This window comes from Pterocles gutturalis, unplaced genomic scaffold, assembly GCF_000699245.1.
Source record: "Pterocles gutturalis isolate BGI_N339 unplaced genomic scaffold, ASM69924v1 scaffold9314, whole genome shotgun sequence".
Classification (NCBI taxonomy): domain Eukaryota; kingdom Metazoa; phylum Chordata; class Aves; order Pterocliformes; family Pteroclidae; genus Pterocles; species Pterocles gutturalis.
In genome coordinates, this window is record NW_010130703.1 from 70,797 (window position 1) to 83,874 (window position 13,078).

The 13,078-nt window shown below is 39.0% G+C and overlaps 1 protein-coding gene across 1 annotated transcript in view; it reads right to left on the minus strand.

The window, feature by feature from the left end:
• Positions 1-3,454: 3,454 nt before the first annotated feature.
• TAF1A (TATA box binding protein (TBP)-associated factor, RNA polymerase I, A, 48kDa) overlaps positions 3,455-13,078 on the minus strand; it is a 10,333-nt gene continuing 709 nt past the window's right edge. The window contains exons 2-9 of the mRNA XM_010080319.1: positions 12,320-12,433; positions 10,881-11,079; positions 9,949-10,079; positions 8,892-9,050; positions 7,721-7,787; positions 6,342-6,462; positions 4,820-4,980; positions 3,455-3,664 (exon numbers count right to left, since the gene is read on the minus strand). Of these exons, the coding sequence (XP_010078621.1) occupies positions 3,522-3,664; positions 4,820-4,980; positions 6,342-6,462; positions 7,721-7,787; positions 8,892-9,050; positions 9,949-10,079; positions 10,881-11,079; positions 12,320-12,433 (1,095 nt within the window). The 3' untranslated portion in view covers positions 3,455-3,521. The remainder of the gene's footprint in view (positions 3,665-4,819; positions 4,981-6,341; positions 6,463-7,720; positions 7,788-8,891; positions 9,051-9,948; positions 10,080-10,880; positions 11,080-12,319; positions 12,434-13,078) is intronic.

Here is a 13,078-nt window from a genome sequence, read left to right on the forward strand (position 1 = left end):
CTCTCACACAATGCAGACAATCACTGAAATTAAGGCATTACTTTGGTGTCCCTGGCAATTGTCTTACTTTGATACCGTAACAGCAAGGGTAAGTGAGGGTATTTATTTGCATACTCTTCATTTGTAACTACAGCCTGCAAGTTCTCTATGCTTTTAATTGCTTCAGCATTACTGAGGTCTTCGGGGTAACTAACATTATCTACCACTAGGAGAAATTGAGCACCTCTCTCCCTTTCCTAGAGGCATGCCGCTTGCAGACAAAAACTCAGAATATTTACCTGCGTGTGGAACTGCACTTCCTAGTCACTGAATACTTCAGACCAGGAGGCAAAAAAAACCCCCTCGCTGCTCCTGGATGAGGACAGAAAAGCTAGAATAGCTTTACTCACATTTGGACAAGAAGGGAACACATAACCTCCCACCGTGCCTACTGCTCACATTACCCAAGGACTCCTTGCAGCGGGCAGTCATTTTTCTTCATCCAGCACACCACCTCCAGCCATTCTTTAAATGCAACAAAAACAGACTGAAGAGAACCTTCGATTTACCATCACAGATAAGAACACCAACTACAGACAGCCCTGTAAATTCAAACTAGTACAAAGCACATCAATCCTCTGATTCTGCACAGACTACGCACAGGGAAAGGTACACACTTGGTTACTGCTGACAATGTGCTTACACTGCTCTGAAAGCTGAGGCAAGTCCTCCCGAAGTTTCCAGAATGAGACAGCTGCTTGGAATACAGAGAGCCTGGTGGGGAAAAGGAAGGGGGTAAGAACACATGGGGTTGACGAGCTTTAAAAAGCAGGTGACATTTCATTAGCTTGCTTTTCTTTAACTTCAGTCAAGACATTCTTAAAACGGGAAAGCACAAGTAGGACCATCAAAAACATGAATGGAAAAACAGGGAAAGCAGAGGGTAGAGCTGAAGTGAATTGTAATTTAGTGTTATCATTATGTTAGGTTTTAATATTAAAGATACCAGAACAAGAGGTGGAATAACAGGGGGACAACAGACACCAAGTCTGTGGATCCCCCAAGTTCCTTGCCATTGCATAAAAGAGATCAGTGAAGAAAAGATGTGCTATTTGTTTCAAGGAAGGGGAAAAAACCTCACAGAAGTTTTGCACACATTATGAAGATTGTCAAGTCATAAGAAAACCAAACTTAGACCACATAATTCATAGCCAAAGCAGAATATTCCAATCCACTAGGAGTTACCACATTCAAAGTGCAACACACAAGCTTGAAAACATGGTATGCACTGAATAACTTACACAGGAAGTTCCACTTGGGACTTGTGACGTACAGGTTTGTCTCAGGTGTAAGTACTATGGTGTCAGGAAATAGCAAGTTTCTTGCAGGACGTGAAAGAGCAATGCACAAGATAGTTACGTGAAAGCTGAGACCTTGCTGCTCTTCTACTTGCTGACTGAAGCATGGTAGCTCTAGCACCAGGAGAGAACACAATCCCTGTCAGGAATGCTGCTTTCAGAGGTCACAGGAGAAAGCTGTGAGCGCAAGGGATTAACAGATTTTTTTTCAAATACATCAATCTTTTCTTTGTCCTCTCACTCTCCTTATGGGGCGGAGGTAAGAAGAATTCCAATCTCTGCTGCTTTGTTCCATATTTCTTCCTCAATAAAGACAGGGTTTCTCAGCTGCTGCAAGGCATACACATCTCCCACAGGCAGCTAAGGGGACAGAAGGAAAATTACACAGGAGCTCTCAGCAAGTAGCAGGGGCTCTAGCATTCTATATTTATACTATTCTCTGTTAGGTTATATGATAAAAGCTCCTCTGGGCACCCACAAAAGGAGCACAGTGACACAAAGGAATGAGGAAGTGCATACAATACCCTGCTGGGGTACTCCCAGGCCCATCACAGGAGAGTCACCAGCCCACCAAAGGCCCATCTTTGCAAGGCCAGAGGAGCCAAGAGGCGCAACGGCAGGCAGGAAGCCAAATTAAGGACTCCAGGGAAGGGACACCCTGTTTTTTTCTCCCAGGACAACTTTAGCCACATTGTCCAGGTGTGAAACCCATCAAGATGAGTTATTGAGAGCAATGATCTGGATCACCTTTTGGACTAAGGGGGGTTGTTTTCCAGGGGTGTGGGATGGATGAAGGGGAAGAACATTTTGAAACTTCACAATGTACTTAAAACAGTCAAAACTCAGTTGAAGACCTCCAACAAAAAAAAAAAAAAATAGTCTATTACAGAATGAGGCATCAGCATTCTTAGGGAGTCAGAACTAAACTAGCACACAGGTCTGGAATGACAGGTAATTCCTTCTTTCTTTTTTTCTTTTTTGATAAAACATACACTCACAGCAAGCAACTCACTTAACGTTTAACACACATTGTCTTAAGGCACATTTCACAAAACCCATATTAATGCAGACCAAAATCCCAGATAAACATTTGACTTTTAAAAGCACAGCTGTACTTATCCATATACTACTGTGCTATTAAAGACATCTTTATTTCATTCCCAGAGGTAGTTCAAGCAGTTCATCCATCCAGAGTCCTACAGACCTGTCATTAAAACAGAAGTAGTATTTGGAAACCATTTTGTTGTTGTTGTTTTCAAGCAAACTGGAACACTAGTTTATGACAACACATTAGCATTTGCTTTCCAAACACAGTAACAGTGCACATTTCAACTCACTGCCAAAACTGCAAAAAGATTCTAGAAAGTCTCTTCTCCAGGCAGAGAAGTTTTCAGTAGTTCTGTGCCCTTGCTTTTTCAGAGCGCTGCAACAGTAGCTTCCCTCTGTAGCCATGCAGTACAGCAACCTTTCACTCTCTCCTACCAATTTTGTGAAAACAACCCCTGAACTGGACATACAATCTGTGCGTATGACATGTGGGAAAACTGCCTTTTGATATGTTGAAGTCCATCATTTATGTGACCAAGCTGCAGTACATCTTCATGACCTAAAATTTGTCTCAATATACAATGCAAAAAACCATGACACACGGCATTTTCCATACATTTCAGGAAATAATCAGTTATAAGCAGCAAGCTATGTAACCTTTATAGGTTGAGAACACATTTTGACACTGCGTAATGTACTGTTCTTAGGTTAAGACACTAGACTTATTAATGCCACTGCTAGTCCTGAATGGATTTTGAATGACATTCCAGCAGTCATTTAAATCACCATCTCTGCATCCAAATGTAAGGAGGATCAACCCTACAATACTATTGATATAGAAATTCCACAAGGTAATTTTTCAAGATATATTTGAAATCAATGCTGTTTGCCTTTCACACAGAAATATGGGACTAATATTAAAGAAACTCCTCAACCTTGTAATCTGATTTATATTCATTTTATTACAAAATAAATACAAACCAAAGCATTTTTACAGAAATATATGAAAAAGCCTAGTACTGAGTCAACAGGGTCTGCCTAGAAGTTTTAGAATAAATACTGATACAGCACCAATACATAAGTCAGTTTCACAGACATTAAAAAAAAAAAAACAAGAACCTTAAGGACACGTTCTAATCAAGGTTGTACAGAGGAATCTGAAGAACCAGATATTCTCAGGTAGACAGGATTGTGCTTATTCACAAATTTCTTCAGTATCCGAAACCTTTTCGCCTGAGCTTTACAGCCTTGGTGTGATACATATTTAAAGTATTTGCAATCTAAGGAAAAAAAAAAAGAAAAAGCAATATAAGTTACACCACATTACAAGCAAATACCAAACACTTTCACTATTCAAATAACATGCAAACATCTAAGAAAGTTTTCAGTAATGAAAGGTAATAAAATAATCCAAGACATGCACATTAGATACCTAACTGCAGCATTAAATAATCAATCCTGATTTTGACCCAGTAAACATTCCACATATAGGCACATGCTATGCCTTGCAAAATATTTTCTTTTGTTTTTACTCTTCAAATAGATTAGAAGTAAAATCTCAAAAGCGTAAAGCAGCATTGATTTCATAAATATGGATAAGGAAAACAGAGGCTGCTCAGTGACACCAATAAGCACCCATTAAAGAAAATTAGAGCTGGAATAATTTGATTAGCCATCCGGTAATAAAAGCTGGGAGACATTGTATAATGTATTACTGAAAGGAAAAAAAAAAAAAAGAGACAACTTTCAACATTAAATTGTTTTACGAAGTCCAGAAGTTACAGAAAATCTGACAACAAACAAGTTGCCTATCAACCCTAAGTCCAAACTTGTATATGAGCCGTGGTCTCCACACCATATTCTTTCTCAATTTAGCAGCTGCTTCTTGGCCTGATATTCCACTTGAATTGAAAGCATTTCAAAGAATGCTACTAAATTGGTCATATTCTTCACCTTCTTACCAAACTGCTGATGGTTTTTCCTCAAGACCCCCTTCTCCTCCTCCTCTTTCCTGCATTACAACACCCCCATAGTCCTTAAAAGGACACGTTGCTCCCCAGTTTTTGCTGAGACACTGCCTCGACTGATATCCAGCAAGCAAACTCTTTGCAGTCCTCACAAAATTCATTCAGGAGCATGTTGTGCATTTCTGAAATTGTGCTCTGAAGGTTAAACAACAAGCTAAATAGTATTGTGACTGCTCAACAAGGCCAGATAAAACAGAATTCTAAACCAGGATAAGACAAGTTATGCAAAATATTCCTCACTGATAAATATCAAACCAATTTAAACATTTTCCGCTTCAAAGACAACAATCTTTCCTAGAAGAAAGAAACTGCATTTCTTCCAGGGAGCAGATCAGCTACATCTCATTAGGACTAGAAGCTAGACATTTCTGTTCTATGTAGTGAAAAGGAAAAAACATTTAGTATTACCCTTTCCCAGTAAGATTCCAGCCACCAGAGCTTTTTCATATGAAAGGCTTTCATTTTCCTGCCAATTCCTTTTTGCCAAGTAACGGCTAAAATGGAAGGCTGGCCACCAGTCCTTCCTGGATTTCCACTCTACCTTGATCCAGTCAAGATGCTTCTCAGAGCTAGAAAAAAAAAGTTACAGAAAACCTTAAATTGGGAAGAAAAGATGATTAGGAGGCACTGAATTTTATAATCAACTTGCTACAAGTCTCCTAGATTGCTAGCATAGACACAATTGACCTTACACTGCAGACTGGAACACTAATCTAAACAGAAATAACCTTTTTTTTAAATCCCTGGCAACACTAGTGAGGTAGGAGGTGAACTCCAACAGTCTTATTTAGACTTGGCAATAACACAGATTACAGTGTGAAATGAAGCAAGCCTTTGACTTGTGTGCCAGTTTGTCAATAGTAATAAGAAAGTTTCTTCAAGTTTGTCAACAAATTAGTAGTATGAAGGGGTTGGTTTGTTTTTAGAAAAGATTTGTTTTACTCTACGCATACTCAAAGACTAACCTATCCTGAATACTTATCCCAATAACAGTTATGCAATAAAGACCTTAAACCAAGCATTGCACAAGTAGAAGCTACTGACAACAGTTAAGTGATATTCCCATAAAATGACCAAGATGCCCAGTATATTTCAAGATACTCTGAAGTTGTGTCTTCAAATCCAAAAATGCAGGCAAAGTTAGAGTATCATACCATTTTTACTAACTCTATGCAACAACATTCCTAGCTTTAATCTGCTAGCTTCTGGACCTTAACAGCAGATGCTGTGTAGGTGCAATAAAACAGCAAAACAGGTCAAATTAAGTACTGAATAAATTTGCTGTAGATATATAGGGCTTAAAAAATACAACACAAAGTCTAGACATTAAAGGCCTTCTGGGCACAAATTGCCTGAGATGGCTTCTTCTGAACTCTGAGGCCATGCCTGTCAGTGTTTGTGAGGACACATCAATCCCCCGGCATGTTAGCTCAGCTTTTAAGAATACCCTGGGTGCATTCTGTAACAGCTACTGCCATCACACAACAAACCTGTTTGTACAGTACCAGCCATGCCCCTGTTGCAGCCCTGCGATTCTCAAACCAGCTTCAAATAATGCAAGCATAGTAACAGAGCAGAAGATCCAACAACTTTTGTTTTCTCCTCCCAAAAACGGGAGATTAGTGATGGGCAGCAAATGTTACCCATCTGAATAACTTTCTGCATAACCATGTAACTTGGTAAAAAAAACACCCCACTTTTTTCAGGCAATGATAATACTGAAATTTGGAATTGTCTTCAATAATAACTTATTCTTTCTTCTCAATGAAAGCACACTGCAGGCAAGCACTGCCACAGAACTCAGGGTAGGCCAGAGGACAATTCCATTGACCAGCACAGAAGACAAAGGCTAAACACCATAACTTTGTCAAATGCCCAAGGTGGAGACTTGAGACATTTGTTTTTAGCACATGGTATCAGAGTTACTTACATTACAATTTGTTTCACCTGTCTTGCCAAACAGCTCCATGCTTTTGCATTTTCCTTACAGCCAGCATAATCCAAGGCAGCGAAAATAACTTCCAGCCCCAGTCGACGTTTTTTTCTTTTCTCTGGAGAAAGATTAGGTTGATTAATGAATTAACTAGATAAGGTTGAGCTCATTAGTAAGCAACAAGTGAAATATAGTTCTCCATCCTGCCTCCCCACAGGCTGCTACTTTCCCTGTCACTGAGGGTTTCCCCCACTGCCTTCTACCTCTTCCAAGAGATGAAGTTAAGGAATATTTCCTGGCTCCAGAACACAACTGATACCTGAGACACTCTGTCCCTACTCCCCTCCTGCTCAAAAACTGATGGGTAAAGAGGCATACACAGAACTCCTCACTTATCCCATGCTGCCTTGTTTACACCAGTTGCTGTTTCCAAAGCTCACTAAATCAGAGCCTCCAACGGGCACCATTGTTCAACATGTTCTTTCCATGTGAAGGGAACACAGTGCCTCTGAAACACTTCAACTTTCAAGATACCACCAAAAAAACACAAAATAAAATCTATTTTGGGACTAATATGAAAACCAGTACTGCTGATGTGAAATGTCTGGGTATCAGCAGAGCTCTTAAACCAACACTTGACCTGCCAAAGCAGGTAAATGTGGGAAAAGTTATGTTTATCAGTATAATTTTCTTCAAAAATAATCAGATTGTCCTCATTAGCTACGAAAAGTTAACAGACGTGCCATGCATGAACAGAAAAAGGGAGGTTTCAGCCAAGACTTGTTTTTTTCCCCCTCCCAAAGAAGAAAAGAAGAGGGAACAATCTCGATTCAAGGACATTTCACTAATTTGCTGACCTGCCTGAACATACCAAGCGTAAGAAGACAGACAGCTTGGAATACAATTGATCAGCATGGAAAAAACAGTCTCCAAATTGGAAGACTTTTCTACCAGCTTGAAGACAAAACTCCCTTGAAGAAAAGGAAGATTTTGTTCATTGATCAATAAAAATCAACTAAAGCATAGATCCATCTCAATTCCTCCAAAAAAGAAATAATAAACAAATACATCAGAGAACCCCAAAAAAGAATAGACACCCTGGCAATCAGAGTAGGGTACCTCAAAAAAAAAAAAAGTTATTTTTGAGATCCTGGCTTTGATCAGCCTTTAAAATGAGACAGGCACTTGTCTACAGAGTTTGTAAATGCCTGCTCACATATCCAACTTAAAAGTTCCTGTGACTGGAAAGTTAGGGTTTTGGGTTTTTTTCGTAACAAACAAAACTACTTCAAAAAGCAGAAAGAAGGCTGCAGAACAATTTTAAAATATTATTCTAGATTAACAAAGGAAAACAGAAAAGATATTTAAAAACTTACTTGATTTTTGAAGCATGGTATTAAAATCTATCATTAGTTCATGAGAAGGAGCAATGTCATGCAAGATCTGAAAAAATAAAAATAGAACCACAAAACCCAGACACATTAAAATAATGTGGAAACTTTTGAAGACTTCTACCAGATCAAGAGAAACACAGGTTTCAGAGTTTTGGGTGTTTTAATCAGAAAAATAAGCAAACTGGCATCTTAGTGACTTGTTACAAAGAATATCTATATCCATTTTGCACATCTGTGCCGCTACAGATGAAATACTGTGATGGCTGCTGAAAAACATTGCACGTGACAAATATAACTCAAGGAACAGCCCAAATCCATATGGAGTGTCCCCTTTCTAGAAAGCACCACCATTTCCTTCTTAGGCCAGTTTGCACTCCCCTGTTCACTGCTCTGTCCATTGGATCAGAGTTTCTAGAACTATCAGAGCAGCTCTTTGATTTGTCACGATCTTGTAAGAGGTTAGTGTATAAAACCACGAGAAGACAGTTTTATACACATATGCTACAGTTTAAAAGTCTAAACTTTGCTAATCATGCTCTAAAACATCTGCCTTAACGAAAGCACACTAGTGCCATCAAGTGGCAAAACTGATTGCAGAACACTGCAAGAAACCACCAAGATCAATGAGCAAGGACAAAGAAAGCAGAAATTTAAAAGCAACTACACAAAAGCTTAATACAGCAAGGCCTTGTCTGCCAACAACCAGCAGAAATTCACTTATATTTTAGCTTAAATCCACAGCTCATTGAGAACAAGCAGAGAAGCTAATCGCTAAACAGGATCAATATGGGAAAGAGCAAGCATCTATCATTTCTTCAATATTGTAAAGATGAAACGGCAACAGAAATCAACACACGTTATGCACAAGACTGCTTATATAGGCTTCCAGAACCATGTAAACCCATTCTCTGAGCTTGGTTACTGACTTGAAGTTGTACAATGTATCAGTTAAAGGCAAAACAAGGACTTGACCTCAAAGCATCCTGTTTGCTCCACCCATTAGTATCCCTCCCACTAACTTTCCTCTAACCCTGTGCTTCCCACAGAAGAATACAACAGGGTAAATAACGTAACAGGAGTTTAGCTGAACCAAATTGTCAGACCACCGTGCAAGATGAATGACCACAGACTGTATCTACTATATAACACACACCTTGAGCGCAGAGATGAGTGATTTCTTTGATTCACCATGTCTCTTCAGGAACTGATAGAGGTAAACATGAGCATTGGGATTAGCCGGAAACTTTGAGTTGTAGGCGTATTCATTTAATACTTGGCGGGCTTCGTTATGGTCTCCATAGAACTCCAACAACTAAGAGAATTTAAGTCTGTCAGTAGTTTGCCACATATTAGCAACCAAACTCTTACAACTAATTTTGCGCTGCCACAGAACTATCCAATGGCACAGTCTGTATCTAAGAGTGCAGCAGGTTAGCTAAGACTAACACTAGCATATTTTCATTTTACTGGCTACTCTCTTAACACAGATAGACAGAAAATTTACACATAGAAGCCACTACAGGAGAAAATTCCTTTAACACTTATTTAATTGTCAAAAGAATTACCAGCACTTGTGCACTGGAAAGAGGTACTGAAGCAGCTTGCCATGTCTTTAAAGAAAGAACTCAGTGAGAGAACTTGGCAGCTGCCAGCACCAAGCAAAATTCCATAAGATGTGCTTAGAGAAGTCACAGCTTATCAGCACTTGCAAAAAGTAAATAATTTAATGGAGATTTTAAGATTAACTTTATTTCTTACCCACAAATTCTAAGCAAATATTAAAAAAAATAAATTGAAAAACCTAAAAAAAATCCACAGAGGGACTGCATGTTCTGTCTTTAACATTTAGTGTATCCAGGAAAAGACTGCCCTGCCAGAAAGAGAGAACTTGCTTTCAGGAATTTAAACAAAGCAGCTGTGCTCTAATTTCTGTACTAGCACCATGAAAACAAAATATGCAAACTGTTTGTCTATTTCTTTTTCTTGGCTATGCACAGACAAAGTCCTTTTTGTACTCTGTGCAGGCTCTGCAGTTCTACTAGGAGTAAGCTGTGCCCTAAATCAAAGCCAGTGAGATACACATATAAATGTGCTGCTTCTCAAATACTTTGTGGTCACCCACACACATATAAAAAAGCTGCAGACAGACATCTTAATGAAAATTAGACAGGGAAACACAGAAGGAAGATATCTGTAACACACGCCCTTACATCCACATAACATTTCACAAACTGATCCCAGACTCCAGGTATTTTAATAATCTCCTTTAAGTTCACTACTGCCTTCCGAAAGCAACTGTGCATTTCCTGTTCAACAGACAAGTCTTCAAATCCATCCTGACCTACCAAAATATGAAAGAATGACACAAAGTTAGCTTTGCTAATCAAAAGAGATCTTGAAGATGACACACATTTTGCTAAGCAAGGACTCCGATCAGAGAGCTTTCAGAAAAGAGGCCTTAATTTCCCCAGTATTGGAACAAGAAGTTTTCACTGCTCTTCATTACAATTTATTATCACCCAATTTCAACTAATGGGGTGTGATCAATAGTATCGCAAGACAAGACACTACCAGCACAAAGCTCATTAACCAAATTCAATACTTAGTTTTCATGGAAACAAACAGAGATCCAATGTAACTGATAACACACAGCCAGCAGGTACAGACAGAATTAGACACTGCACACAAGTAGCAATTTATGCATCTCAAACACTCAAATTAAAAGCTTTGGGGGCTTTTGCTAGCACTCAAAAATTCTAGCAGCAGTCAATCACTTATGTACCTATAAAGGAGCCACTGCTATAGGTGAACACTTACCTTTGATCATTGTTTTAGGTGATGCTGCCTGGATATAAAAAAAAGTCTGGTTCTGGGGTAAAAAAGTTTCAGAATAGCACTTCAGGAGGCTTCAGAAAGTGCAGGGCAGTGTGCCATTTTGGTACTACCACCATTGGTGATATGCAATTATGTACTATCCATAACATCACATTTCAAAGTCTAGTATTTCCCTCTAGTGCCTTCATAAGCAGATCAAGGCAAAAGAGCAGCCCGCATGGGAAAGGTGTCACTGCAAACCATGGTGTCTGCAAGAGCAAGCAAGCTGAAGTTTACCATTCAATACAAAAACAACACAAGGACTTACCTTGCTCCAACAGGATGTTCTTCTGCTTAGACCAGCGATAGTAGTCCAAGAGTCCCCTGTAAGCCTGAATCAGTTTCATTTCTTTATCCTGAATGACTGTTTGTTCTCCATACCTCCAGCTTTCTGCCAAGGACAGGTTTTGGTAAGCTTCATCTATTAGTCCGTTACAAAGGAGACGAAAGGTATGCTCTAAGCAAACCTGCAATTCAAATACCACAGTGTTTCACACCATAAATGGAGGGAATCTCAGCAATACAGCAAAGTTCTACACAGATGTGCAGGGAAAGAAGAGACTTATTAGTGACATGCATATAAAATATTGCAAACACTGTTAGCATTTTAATTAGAAGAGCATTTTACACATCTTTTCTCCAAACAGAATCTTTACAAGGAATTTGTGAGAAAAATGCAGGAATAGGAGAATACAAGTGTCACTGGGGGCAGGGAGATGAGCCAAGAAAATAAGTAATATTACTCTCTGAAGATGCTGGAGAAGCATTAGTAACCAATAGCATACCTAATATACAAAGATGTATCCCTGGGACGGGAAAGAGCTGAAGCTCTTGAAATCTGTGGGGGAGAAAGTCACCCACCAGATGACAGACACGCAGTGGTACTCATCAAGGCAGCAGAAAGCAGTCGTCTCAAAAACCTACTTGTCATTAACAAGTGCTGTAACTATTTAAGAAGGTCCAGAAATGACCCGAGGAAATCCGGCTGGGTTACATTTGCTGATTTTTCACTTGGCTATTCAACTGCAGAACACCTGAAGGAGGTATGCTCTACCATCCTATCATGCTGATTAAGCACTGGATAAAAGTCTAACCTTCAGTTAGCTCTATTAAACTCTTGTATAGAGCTTCTGTTGAAGGCCTTGAACAAAAACAACAGAATGAGACAGAAGCATCACCACAAGGAAACCAGAACAATATAGGTTTGAATGAGCCACCACAGGAAGAAAAAACTACAGCTGGGTGACATATGGGTCCACAGTAGAAGGCCTATTGTTCTATAAGCTTGGAGCTTTATCACTTGGAAAGTGAGCTGATAGCAAAGGCAAAATCTAAGTACAACTGTTTAATTAGGAGCACAGTGGCCAAATTAAAGGCCAGAAACAAAACTTGGCAGGTATTAATGTGTAATTAGACATTACCGGGACATGCACAAAATAATTTAACTGTTTTAAATTAAAAGATTATTTAAAGGACCTAGGCACTTCCAAGGACTGACAATACACATCTGTGATAAAATATACAGACCAAATAAGAGATGGTTAGGTAGAGAATAACCCTTAAATGACCATGCCATTGGTAACTCAGATGTACTATCATTTTTGACACCGATTTCCACAATACACTTCAAGAGAGAGATTCCGAAACTGATACTCAAGTGTTAGGTAACATGTGGAAAATCATCAAGACAGCATTAGGTACGCTCACCTTCAAATACCTTTTTACTCCTAAAGTTTTCATCTGTTCCATGAAAGAGTTGAACTCTTTCATGCTGCTTTGGGAATGATGGCACAGAACTTCAGTTCCTATTCTCCAAATAATCTATTAATGGGCAGAAAGATTAAAAAGGGAACAGTCACAATACAGTCTTGTCAAACTTGTAGTTACTGTAACATGAGTAAAATGTACATTGGAATTGCAAATAGAAAATTAATACAAAGTGTTGTCTACTGCTATAGCCATCTAGATATTCACCTAGTAGTATTTTTACAACCATTCAATGGGTGCTTCACAATAGCTCATTACGAGTGCAGCTTACAAAGACTGCATTTGTCAGAGGGCTCCCCCTCCTGTTACTGAAAACAGGATGCTTCAAACTTACTGAAAACTCCTTTTCCTTTGAAGTGTTTCCACTGAGATGCAAAGTACACATAATCTTTTGATTTTAGCAGTAAAGATTATTTACAATTAGACATAACTTCCCACCTACATGGACTTGTTTTCAAGGTAACCAAATTCTCCAGCAGGCTAGCCATATTCAAGTACTCAATTTATGTAACAACTCTGATCTCTTTCCTCCTGCTTCTATCTCGGTACTTGATGGAAGTTTTATAAATACTGGAGGAGTTGGTAAAGACCTAAGTAAGCCACTAGCTTTCAAACAGATTCTGACTGATGGCATGCCAGTGGCAAACACTTTTACTGCTTTTCCATTTTAGAAGACTACTTTAAGATCACTTTAAGATA